The sequence below is a fragment of the Dreissena polymorpha genome, chromosome 3, assembly GCF_020536995.1.
Source record: "Dreissena polymorpha isolate Duluth1 chromosome 3, UMN_Dpol_1.0, whole genome shotgun sequence".
In the NCBI taxonomy this organism is placed as follows: domain Eukaryota; kingdom Metazoa; phylum Mollusca; class Bivalvia; order Myida; family Dreissenidae; genus Dreissena; species Dreissena polymorpha.
In genome coordinates, this window is record NC_068357.1 from 136454282 (window position 1) to 136467617 (window position 13336).

Consider the following 13336-nt stretch of genomic DNA (forward strand, 5'->3'; position numbering starts at 1 on the left):
TAATTGTATTACATGCACCTCAGGTTCGATATGTTTTTTGTGATCTCACTTACAGCTTATTTGTCTAGTGTATTGAAATATGTTTTTTTCTATTGTTTGGTGCTCATTTAAGTATATCTAATTCCTTTGTGCGCTTCATATATTTGAAATTGTATAATATTATAAAGCATAAATAAACGGGTTATCTTCCTTTTGCAAACCGTTTGTTTGCCTCTATAGATCATCATATACGATCATTTAGTGTTTTTCTGGATAATTATATATATATATATTTCAGCGCTATTCAATTCAATATTGCAAGTAAGCCATGTTATATTTTTAAACAACTGCTCGAGAAACGGTTGGTCACAGAACTCTTCATAAGAGAAAAGTAATACAAGTGTAAAGAGATTTCTTTCCAACGACATACTAAATCAGTGAATAAACATTTGTCACAACTATATTTATCTTTTTGTCGAAATACTATTTTGGAAACATAGTAACTGTCTGTTTTTCGATTTGGAATTTTATAGGACTCATTATCATTTTTATCACATATGTTTTATCAATGTGAACATACAATAAAAAAAAATAAATGCCAATCATGAATGTGTTTGTGAAATATTGAACATTTAATAAGGTACGTATCTATACCTGTGCTTTCGTTTAAACGCTGTTTAGGCAAACAACTTATCAGTTGCAAATAATATGACGAAGAGTTTTGGATTATTACACTTATGCACAAAATATAATTCTACTTTTAAATAATTCATTTGAATGAAAATTCGATAGGACCAATATAACAATCTACTAAATAATTATTATTGAAAAATACATCAACATACACGTATGAACATATGTATTAATGTGTTTCATTATTTGCGATGATTGAGTCGGAAATGCTTGTGGATTACAACCAGCTCATCTCAGTTCAGCTCAAATTATATGTTTAGGTTTTATCATTTAAAAATGTGTTTTATTAAATTATGTTGTCGAATATTTTTGTAGGTGAATAACCCAACCGTCATTGTAAACTGCGATATGCAAATCAATCGAAAACGCACAGTGCAATATAATAAATAAACTCAAATGAATGGAGCCTTGCCATGCACTCATACAAATGTCCGGCATGTATTAGCAGAACTGCATGTTACATTACGGTTAACACCTCTATACAAAACCGAATGAGACGGTGAGAAGCGGAACGATGCCAACGATTTTGTCAGGAGAATTTGCTCCTTAATTACTAACGATCGTGTTAAACGGTAGAAGTTAATATTTCAGAACATGCGGAGGAACTGTCGTTCTCTTGTTAATCGAATACCGAAATGTTGTCGATCTGAAAATCGGGTTGTTTTGACGATGCCAAACTACATTATCGTTATTGATTTCTATTGCACCATTAGGCTTATTTGAAGTTTGCGATAATGACCTAGTGAAATATTGAGTTATCTTGTGCGTTACTTAAACCACTCAATATATATGAGTGTGTCATGAAAAAAACGCCTTAACGGTATGATATGTGATTTTAATTTTGCTTAACATATCCCGAAAAAATGAATGCAGTCGTAACATATATTTACCGATATATTTGTTTTTGAAGAATCGCGTCAGCTATATGTTTGACGTCGGTAATAAAAAAAAGTGTCAGATTGTTCAATGACGTATTTGGTATTTTTTATTTTGCACATTTGTAGGTACGTGAACTAGTTTTTTTTTTTTATTCTCAATAAAAACAATATTACTGAAATTGTGTACACTGAACATAAAAACAATGAAGTATGTTTCAAGAATACCTCCTAACAATGTCATTTATGAACCAGAATCAAAATCTGAATTGCAACTATGAAATGCGAAATGTATTAGTAATTTTGTTATTGTACAAGTCAAGGTCTGGTACAATAACTTTAAACATTCCTATTAGAAGACGATGGATATTTTGTTAACTTTGCGGCTGAATAACTTGAATAAACTCGTTTACATCGCGATGTCATAAAGGCAGGTTTTCTCATGATTCGATTTTTTTCCAGCTTTGGCTTTAAGTTGTGTATATACCTCTTTTAACATCGTATTATGTATTACCCCTGCCCTGAATCGTAAAATGTGTCCAATAAATTCCTATGGATCACTGAGTTAACTATCGGGAAACATATAGCGCAGTTTCAGCTCGAGAATAGCATTTCTTGCTCGGCGGTCATTTAGTTGACAATGTGCGACTGCCGCACAGCTTTGTTATGTTTTCATCACACGATCGGCATGACGTTTTACTGTATTACTTAGACAGAACTCTATCACTCGCCATCTTCTTAAAGCTTTCTGCTTTCATTCCTCATCTTTTAGTTATTTTGCGTCTGAAGTATTGCCTGATTGGGAATGAGTAGACTCTGAACATGTTACTGTGTGAATCTCTGTTTATTTCAAACATTTACTACAGAGTGTAAATTGTATTTTGTTACTGTGTTGTTGTGGGGGTTTTTTAACTTAAAAATCAGTTTTGAGTCATATTTAAGGTAGCAATATTGGGACAATAAACGTAATGAATAGTGAATGCTATTGTTGTACGATACCTTTACGGTATGTACATGCCTAAAAGATCCGTGATTGGTAATAAACTATTCTATTTTAGATGCATAGCGCAGAGTGCATAGACTACAATGGAAATTATATAATATGGTCGATTGAATGACGGCACAGCCTGGTTCATGTAATTCATTTTACAAACAGTTAACGGTCATGCGTCTGTAAGAACAGAAACCCTGACAGACTAATGAACGGACAGCCCACATTCCTCTCTTACGCATGCACTCCCAAAGACACAATATCTTTTGATAAAAGTAAGCTAAATAACAAAATTGGATTGGGTATAATAATCCCCGTTTCAACGCTTATGCAAGGGTTTATAAATACTGGTTTCCCACCTAATGAAAACCGGTGTTTTAACAACGAATGTCTATTAAGCAATATATTTACATTTCCGATATAAACATCCGTATTTAAATTGTCCGTTTGAATTATTATTATTATGTAGTATACGTTTGTTTATGAACACTCGTTGTTAAGTGGATCTGTTGAACACGAACCACATATTAAAGGGGTCGTTTCACGTTTTGGTAAATTTACAAAATTAAAAAAAGTTGTTTCAGATTTGCAAAATTTCGTTTTAGTTATGATATTTGTGAGGAAACTGTAATACTGAACATTTACCATGCTCTAAAATAGCAATCATACGCATCTTTTGACGAATTCAAAACCTGAAAATTATAAAGCGTTGCAACGCGAAACGATTGGCTAATTTGGAGAGTTCTGTTGTTGTCGTTATATTTTGTGAAACCACAAGGATTACTTATATTCAGTATAAAATACATCCTTCATTGTATGAGTACGGATGGCCGAGTGGTCTACATGGTAGACTTTTACTCCAGTACTCCAGGGGTCAGTGGTTCGAGTCCTGTTGGGGTCACTCTTTTTATTTTATTTTTAAATTGTATTCTCCATTTTTTTACTGGAGCTTTTTAGATGCAATGTTGACATTTATCAATATACAGCATTTAATTACTTACTTTATTACATGCCAAAATCTGTGAAAAGGCCCCTTTAACAGATTTTAGTTCATTAAATACAAACGTTGAGAGAGCCTCGAATAAACAAATGCGAGGCCGGTAAGTACCAGAAGTTATAGTAGAATTGTCTGAAATTGAGTTAATACCGACGCCCGAAATCAAGCTGATTTGTTTCTTTAGACATATGTGTTGTTTCAAACGTTATCAAAATGATTTGGGAGATTTGAAAATTAGTATGATTCAATAGTCAATAATAAAACCGGAAATCATATTCTACTGAGTTATATAATTTATATGTTAAAATGCTCATACAACACAATCCACCAAGTTATTCTAGACCTTTATAAAGTCACTAGGAGATGAATTTAAATACTTCCTTTAACTTCCCTTAACTTTAAATGCTTTTAATGACTGGATTAATTTTACCACATTATACCAATAATAAAAAGCAAACAGTTCAAGCTAATTAAACTCGGGTCGACCCATTTTCCTAATACGCATTTGCTTTCGTCAGCTTACAGAATGTTTCCATACACATATGATTAAGTGCATGTAATATGATAAACCCATGATCGTTTATGCAAATTACAAACGTTGTGTATGTGAAATGATAAAATATGTCTCACAATAGGTCCAAAGCAAGCCCCCTAATAGGCGGTGAAGCAGTCAGCGAGAATAGAAACAACATGTCTTAATTTGGGTTAATTCATCATGCCAGTATTAAATTACGTGCAATTTTAAGCAACTGTAACCTTGGCGATGACCAATGGTCAAACATACACGGTCTTCATGCAGGCTGCCATATTCGATGTTTCATCACGCTTGGTCAATGCAAATTAATGTATCAGCGAAACAAACCTTAACCTATTTTTTTACAAAGGATAAAAATTCTTCTATATTGCAATTTAAAAAGCCCTTACTCAGCGACCACTAAGAAATTCTCGTTCATTGATTTAAAATTGAACATATGCAGCAGTTATAAAAATATAGAGAAGATGCACGCAACCGTTAACCAACACGAGCTATTGCCACGAAAAGGGATAAAAAATCTAAATGACATGTTAGAGATATGAGCCTTGGTCATTGATCTACCATCATGATAACGAAGAGGTTTATGAAATTAATATTGAATATGTTTAGTTATTACAGATATATGATATACTTGCTACAAACCAACCATACATGAATTTCATTTTGTATCCACAGGTATTCTGACTTTTATCAGTACAAAAGGCGCAAACGCCTGCTAAAATACTGGTCACAGTTATAGGTCATGGTCAGTGACCATTGTTTAAGACCATAGATCTAGAGATATTTGTATATAGTTGTGTTTCAGTATCTGCAGTGGATATATACCAGAAAGTGTGGCGTAGCTGAAAGAAAACGTAAGACATGCTTTTCTTCGTACAAAAGGGGGTATACTTTGCCTAAAATGCAGGTAAGAGTTATGGAACTTGGTCATACAATGACCGCAAACACAAAAAAGAAGTTGAAGTTTGAACAACTATAGCAGAAACTATGATATTTAATTTGTTGACGCATGTGCCGATACCTACGTATGGGCGATTACTGAAGTGAAAGTCAGGACAACCTGTCATCTGTCAAACTTGCATGGACATTTGATCCTAAAGTGGGATCTCAACCTTTCATATAGGACCTTATACGCGAAAGACCGCCTTTGTTGAACATTTGGACATTAATGGCAAGTTGTCCTAAACTTGCATTGTGAATGACGAAGTGACAATGCGGAAAAAACGTTTTGTGCAGGCATTTTATCTTTGACCTCTTGGTGTAACATTGGCTTTCGATTAAGTGAAACTGGTCTTACGCGCCTCACACCGTAGTGATACGGTGAACATCTATTTTCAGTTTTTATTATTGAACGATGAATTTACAGTCGGGACAAGCTCTGACCAACACACACACGAAATCATATAGCCACTCTCATACGTACGGTATAGCTCGTAACAGCGATTTTCGTGCTGACTATGCTAAAAAGGGCCTTCTGGAATCGGGGTTACCGCGGGGATGTATTAGACATCGACAAAACAGCTGGTCGTCCTGGTATCGCGACGCTAACGATGTGGATCGGGGCTATTTATTTTTTTAAGATCCGCTAGCAGGGTCATGTACATTTATATACAAATCTTTCTGTTTTAAAACAAAATATGAATAAAGAAAATGCTTACTGTCTTAAACGCTTTATGTGAACATCGTGTACATTGTAATTTATTTAATCAGGGTGAAGAATCACCTGACTATTTGGGGATGACGGTTAGACTTTAACGGTAAGTGGTGTTTATTTCAAATATCTTTGTTGAAACATTTTTTTAAAGAAATGTAACTAGTGCATAAAAGACAGTTATTTATTCTGCTAATGGCAATGTGAAATACACCAGAATTACTTTATTTAATTAGCCTTTGTTCTTGGCCAAAGAGTCGATCAATACTGCATTCGTGTATACAGAGATGCAGCACGCGACGTTAAATTTTGGCACCGATTTAAGACGTATTCAAGGTTTTATTTTTCAATAATAAAATATCGGTAAAATCTGCAAGAAAACTGTCTTTTATTCACTAAAGATTTTTGCAAACTTATTTCAATAACTTGACATATTTGCAAAAATAAAGTTTTTAACGGTGTGTTAACATTCTTCCAGCCCGTGTGTAAACCTTTGAAAAACCCGTTGATACTGCACACTGTTAATACTACATGGACACTTGTGTTATGTCGGTCTAACATGCAAATGCACTACCCTGTCAAAAAGATGATTACACTTTAAGAAAACACATGTGCTTCAATTCCTTACCAGTTTGAAATTTCTCCAAACTGCCAAAAAGTCTTCTTACGAGTCAAACCATGTACGATTTGCAAACAAAATAATTTAACATGTAATCACTTGCTTATCTTATTATGGTTGTCTATCAGACAAATGAAACATTCTAAAGCAATTAATGTAAGCAAAATCAAATCATTATTCTGCTTTTGATAGCGTAACTTAAATGTACATAAACATCGTGGTTGAAATATGTTCATCGTCCATTGAAAATATTTGAATATATAACGTTCTTATGGATTTTAGTTTTAAAATTTCCCAACCGTCTTTAAATCTCCAGGATTTGACATAAAATGTAGGTCTAATTGCGTTTTAAAAACTGAAGTACGGTGCTTTTTTATACATTTTCAATAAAAAAAAAGAGTTCTCGTTTTTGTAGTTTTGTGTTATTGTTTTGTTTTTGTTTTGTTTTGTTTTTTTTTAATGTTTTTTGTGGGGAGGGACCTAAATAACGATTGCTTTGTATTCTTATATTTAAAACAGATCAAACTTGTGATTCATGTCTTTATGTCAAACATGCAATTGCTTAATAAACATGTTCATTCTATAGAAAGTTGACATTGAAGTTTTCATGCATTGTAATCTAGATAACGTCGAGTAGTTTCACCGCGAAATTCCGCGGACCACAGTGTTCGATCGCATGTTTGTGGTATTTCATGTGTACATTTTTGGCTGCGGTGGTCCTTCACGAACATCACTGGTTTCGTTTAGAATAGTAAAACGGAAATGAGTAATGTACATACACTTGACAATTAGTATAGCTATTTCATGCTTTCCGCGAGATTGACAAATCTTACATTGTCAACCAGAGATTCATTCACTAAGTTAAAATACTGTTGATTCACAGATCTTTGTTCCAACTTCTTTTTCCTTTATTGCACGGGCACATTGTGGCATCAACATCGTATACTTAACCCCTATAGTATCGGCTATTCTCGTGGTATTTCATTATTAAATGCCTCGATATCCTGGCTTTGGATGGTATGTAGGATCTTTCTAACTTCATGTTTGATTTCATTTTAAAGCAGATTGGATTTAGAGCGGACCACCTGGCAAATTCAAGGCCTGGTTATTCCAGAATGGACTTCTCCCACGACTGATGTTGCCACTGATGCTTTATGAGGTGGCAACAACAGTGGTGGAAGGACTGGAGAGAACCATTAGTAGGCATTTGCGAAAGTGGCTTGGCGTACCACCCAGCTTCAGCAACATTGGACTCTATGGACGATCAAATCAACTACAGCTCCCATTGAGTTCGTTGGTGGAGGAGTACAAGGTGGCAAAGGCCAGACTTGTCATGACGCTGAAGGATTCAAGGGATGACATGGTCCGAAGAGCAGGTGTTGAGACCAGGACGGGAAGAAAGTGGTCCGCTAGCCAGGCTGTAGCGCAAGCCGAGAGCCGCCTGCGACACAAAGACATTGTGGGAACAACGGCAGTGGGAACACAAGGTCTGGGCTCTGCGGAGACGAGGAGTTGGAAGAAGGCGGACAGTAGGACAAGGAGGGAGATGGTCCAGGCAGAGGTACGTCTGGCCGAAGAAGAAGATCGAGGCATAAGGGCAGTGGCAATGGGGTGCCAGGGTGCTTGGACAAAGTGGCAGACTACAGGAAAGAAGATGACATGGGCGGATATCTGGCGTAGCGAACCTCTGCGCATCAGTTTCCTGCTCAGGTCAGTCTACGACCTGCTACCTTCACCAGCAAACCTGCACAGATGGGGAAAACGTGACGACCCAACCTGCCCACTTTGCGGAAAGATAGGCACGCTAGAACATACACTATCATCTTGCCAGACAGCCATTACACAAGGAAGATACAGGTGGAGACACGACAAGGTCCTCCAAGAACTGGCAAACATAGTGGAAAGGGAGAGGCGAAAGAAGAGGACTGTGAAAGAGACCAGAAAGATGCAGTTTGTAAAGGAAGGGGAAACCATCAAGAAGCAGCAGGCGCAAGCAGCATCGATCCTAGATCGTGCGCAGTCATGGGAGATGGCTGTTGACCTGAAACGCAGGCTGGTTTTCCCAAGTGTGGTCCAGACAACACAACGCCCCGACATGGTGATCTGGTCGGCAAAGGACATGTGTCTGGTGATGGTTGAACTCACAGTTCCTTGGGAGTCGCGCTGTGATGAGGCGATGGAGAGGAAACAGCAAAATATGCTGATCTGCAGAGGGAATGCAAGGAGAAGGGGTGGCACACGTGGCTATTCCCAGTGGAGGTCGGCGTCCGAGGCTTTCCGTCAAAGTCTCTCTGGAGACTTTTCACTGCACTTGGCCTGACAGGAAGAGACAGAAAGCGAGCGGTCAACAGACTTGGGGATGCAGCGGAGAGAGCATCGAGATGGCTTTGGCTGAGGAGAGAAGAGAGGAGCTGGCAGCCGTCTACTGACACGTAGGGGATTGATCAACCCCTGCGGACCCACCACCAGGAGAATGTATCGAGATTAATGGGTCGAAACATTCAGTGATCGGTGGCTCTCGACTGAGGATGTCAGTAGTCCAGCAGTTTAACGACTGTTTACATCTCATTCCACATCTGGTTTACCAGTGACTTCTAGGAAAGACTGGATGACAACCGAGAATAGAACGGTGACGCTGGAAAGACAGATGACCACAAGGAAAGCCTGGGAAGGGCACGACGGGTTGGCAGCCCTGAATGCAGTTCCTGTGAAGGAACAACCACAAAATCAGCTACAGACTGACACACAGAAGAATACCCCCAGAGTCTTCCGAGAGGGGGGGGAGGATGAGAGACTCATAAGGACGGATACACCGATGACGACTAGGCTTGTACAACGGACATTGACCGGAGAAGTAGCAGTAGTGAAGTGTGGCAAATGTGACAAGATCTGCAAGAATCTAAGGGGACTGCGGATACATCAAGCCAGGACTGATTGTGGGAAATCAGACACCCAGACGCAACGCTCAGGTGGTACACCTGGTGAGACGTTGGAGGATCCAAGTCGGGAAGAATCCCATAGAACTAGGAACCTCTACGCTTCTGAGAATCTGGTTTCAAACACCGAGGGCAGGCAGCAGGAAGAGGACGACCATGACCCTCTTCTTGATCTGCTTCCCCCACTGGAGGATGACACTCCAGCACATGCAGAACCAGCACCACAAGTACAAACAGCTCCGGGAGATGATGAGAAGAGGCGCCCGCGAATAGCATGGCCCAAGACGACAGACCGGCGAGCGTGGCAGGAGCTAGATCGAGACGTCTCCGCTATACTGGAAACAACCCTCCAGGGTCCAGCTGACCGAAAGATAAGAGCAATGACGGGCCTCATCTATACTGTAAGCAAAGAGAGGTTTGGCTTGGCTGAGAAGAAGCCAGAGAAGCCAGCCCCAATCATCAGCAGAAGACAGAGGCTAATCAAACAGACCAGAAAGGAGCTTACAAGTGTAAAGAGGCAGTATAGAAAAGCCAAGGAAGAAGAGAAAGTAGGACTCCAACAGTTACGAAGCATTTTACGAGAGAAACTGAGCACTCTCAACAAGGCTGAGCAAACAAGACAGAGGAAAAGGAAGAGGGAGAAACAGAGAGCTAGATTCATCCAGAATCCATACCAGTTCTCCAAAGACATCCTTGACAACGAACGATCAGGAACATTAGAGAGCAGTATGGAGGACATAGAACAGCACTTACGCAATGTCCACAGTGATCCTTCACGGGAGGTTCCACTGGGTGACTGTTCAAGGCTAGAACCAGAAGACCCACCAGAAACTCCTTTGGACACAAAGGAGCCATCATTGTCTGAGGTACAGCACGTAGTGAAGAAAGCGAGGACAGGCTCAGCCCCAGGCCCGAATGGCATTCCTTATCGTGTCTATAAGATGTGCCCTGGCATTCTTCGGAAACTATGGACCCTACTTAGAGTTATTTGGAGAAAGGGCAAAATCCCGGATTGCTGGAAGAGAGCGGAGGGAATATTCGCCCCAAAGGAGAAGGACTCGAAGGATATTGGTCAGTTCCGGACCATTTCTCTGCTCAACGTAGAGGGGAAGATATTCTTTGCAGTCCTAGCCAAGCGACTGACAACGTTCCTTACTGACAACAACTACGTTGATACGTCAATTCAGAAGGGTGGAGTTCCCGGATTTTCAGGCTGCGTCGAGCATACCAGTGTTCTCAGCCAAGTGATCAGGGAGGCACGAGTGAACCATTATGACCTGACTGTAGTGTGGCTAGACCTTGACAACGCTTATGGATCAATACCCCACAAGTTGATTGAGAAGGCACTTGAGCAGTATCATGTACCAGAACACGTTTGTAACCTGGTAAAAGACTACTACAGAGGCATTAAGCTACGCTTTGCTGTGGGAGACAAGACAACAGCATGGCAAAGCTTTGAGAAAGGCATTGTCACAGGATGCACAATCTCTGTGGTCCTGTTTGTGATGGGTATGAACCTCATCATCAATGCGGCGAAGAGAGAGACACGTGGTCAAAAAGCAGCATCAGGAATCTACTTACCTCCAGTTAAGGAATTCATGGATGACCTCACTCTGACAGCAAAGACCCACATCCAAGCAAGGTGGATGCTTTCGGCCCTAGAAGAGGCAGCAACTTGGTCCAAAATGAGGTTCAAACCCAGAAAGTCCAGAGCACTTGTTATCAGGAAAGGCCAACCAACCAAGAAATTCAATCTGACAGTGCAAGGTGAGGACATACCATCGATAATGGACAGCCCCATTAAATGCCTTGGGAAGTGGTATGATGCTACACTCCAAGATGGGAACAACATCAAGCGCATCAAGAACCAGCTCACTGAAGGGCTGAAGCAGATTGACAAAAGCGGACTACCTGGCAAATTCAAGGCCTGGTTATTCCAGAATGGACTTCTCCCACGACTGATGTGGCCACTGATGCTTTATGAGGTGGCAACAACAGTGGTGGAAGGACTGGAGAGAACCATTAGTAGGCATTTGCGAAAGTGGCTTGGCGTACCACCCAGCTTCAGCAACATTGGACTCTATGGACGATCAAATCAACTACAGCTCCCATTGAGTTCGTTGGTGGAGGAGTACAAGGTGGCAAAGGCCAGACTTGTCATGACGCTGAAGGATTCAATGGATGACATGGTCCGTAGAGCAGGTGTTGAGACCAGGACGGGAAGAAAGTGGTCCGCTAGCCAGGCTGTAGCGCAAGCCGAGAGCCGCCTGCGACACAAAGACATTGTGGGAACAACGGCAGTGGGAACACAAGGTCTGGGCTCTGCGGAGACGAGGAGTTGGAAGAAGGCGGACAGTAGGACAAGGAGGGAGATGGTCCAGGCAGAGGTACGTCTGGCCGAAGAAGAAGATCGAGGCATAAGGGCAGTGGCAATGGGGTGCCAGGGTGCTTGGACAAAGTGGCAGACTACAGGAAAGAAGATGACATGGGCGGATATCTGGCGTAGCGAACCTCTGCGCATCAGTTTCCTGCTCAGGTCAGTCTACGACCTGCTACCTTCACCAGCAAACCTGCACAGATGGGGAAAACGTGACGACCCAACCTGCCCACTTTGCGGAAAGATAGGCACGCTAGAACATACACTATCATCTTGCCAGACAGCCCTTACACAAGGAAGATACAGGTGGAGACACGACAAGGTCCTCCAAGAACTGGCAGACATAGTGGAAAGGGAGAGGCGAAAGAAGAGGACTGTGAAAGAGACCAGAAAGATGCAGTTTGTAAAGGAAGGGGAAACCATCAAGAAGCAGCAGGCGCAAGCAGCATCGATCCTAGATCGTGCGCAGTCATGGGAGATGGCTGTTGACCTGAAACGCAGGCTGGTTTTCCCAAGTGTAGTCCAGACAACACAACGCCCCGACATGGTGATCTGGTCGGCAAAGGACATGTGTCTGGTGATGGTTGAACTCACAGTTCCTTGGGAGTCGCGCTGTGATGAGGCGATGGAGAGGAAAACAGCAAAATATGCTGATCTGCAGAGGGAATGCAAGGAGAAGGGGTGGCACATGTGGCTATTCCCAGTGGAGGTCGGCGTCCGAGGCTTTCCGTCAAAGTCTCTCTTGAGACTTTTCACTGCACTTGGCCTGACAGGAAGAGACAGAAAGCGAGCGGTCAACAGACTTGGGGATGCAGCGGAGAGAGCATCGAGATGGCTTTGGCTGAGGAGAGAAGAGAGGAGCTGGCAGCCGTCTACTGACACGTAGGGGATTGATCAACCCCTGCGGACCCACCACCAGGAGAATGTATCGAGATTAATGGGTCGAAACATTCAGTGATCGGTGGCTCTCGACTGAGGATGTCAGTAGTCCAGCAGTTTAACGACTGTTTACATCTCGGTAAATTGACAAAATTTAAAAAAAGTTGTTTCAGATTCGCAAATTTTTGTTTTTGCTATGATATTTTTGAGGAAATAGTAATACTGACCATTTACCATGCTCTTAAATATCCAGTATTTGCATCTTTTGACGATTTAAAAACCCGAAAATTATAAAGCGTCGTGCGACGCGAAACGATTGAATAATTTGGAAAGTTCTGTTGTTGTAGTTATATTTTGGGAAACTGCGAGGATTGCTTATATAGGTAAAAAATACATCCGCTCTAAGCATGAGCGTGGATGGTCGAGTGGTCTTAGCGGGAGACTTTTTTCTCCAGGACTCCAGGGGTCAGTGGTTAGAGCTCTGTTGAGGGTTACTGTTTTTCCTTTTTTTAATTGTATTCTTGTTTTTTACTGGAGATTTGTAGGTCAAATGTTTAAATTTATCAATATAAAGCATTTAATGGCATGCTTCAATAAATGCCAAAATCTGTTGGACGAGCCCTTTAATGATTTTTACGGCAAAAATAACCGAAGTAATAACGACAGACAGTGGCGTTGATTTTGGTTGTGACCACAGTTAAAATTTAAGGTTTTTCGTTGTACAAAAGTACAAATGAGAAGAATTGAAGTCAAATATGATTGTATATCGTACCATTTATCCTATATATAAACATGGTGTTTACA

The 13336-nt window shown here is 40.7% G+C and overlaps 2 protein-coding genes across 2 annotated transcripts; both read left to right on the plus strand.

The window, feature by feature from the left end:
* Positions 1 to 7475: 7475 nt before the first annotated feature.
* Positions 7476 to 8660, plus strand: LOC127872619 (uncharacterized). Its single transcript, XM_052415948.1, has one exon. It carries the CDS (start codon positions 7476 to 7478, stop codon positions 8658 to 8660), a length of 1185 nt encoding a protein of 394 aa, XP_052271908.1.
* A 288-nt stretch (positions 8661 to 8948) lies between these two features.
* LOC127872620 (uncharacterized) lies at positions 8949 to 12539 on the plus strand. Its single transcript, XM_052415949.1, has one exon. It carries the CDS (start codon positions 8949 to 8951, stop codon positions 12537 to 12539), a length of 3591 nt encoding a protein of 1196 aa, XP_052271909.1.
* The last annotated feature ends 797 nt before the right edge of the window (positions 12540 to 13336 follow it).

Coding starts and splice junctions, on each gene's coding strand:
- LOC127872619 (XM_052415948.1), top strand. CDS start 7,476: ATGTTGCCACTGATGCTTTATGAGGTGGCAACAACAGTGGTGGAAGGA.
- LOC127872620 (XM_052415949.1), top strand. CDS start 8,949: ATGACAACCGAGAATAGAACGGTGACGCTGGAAAGACAGATGACCACA.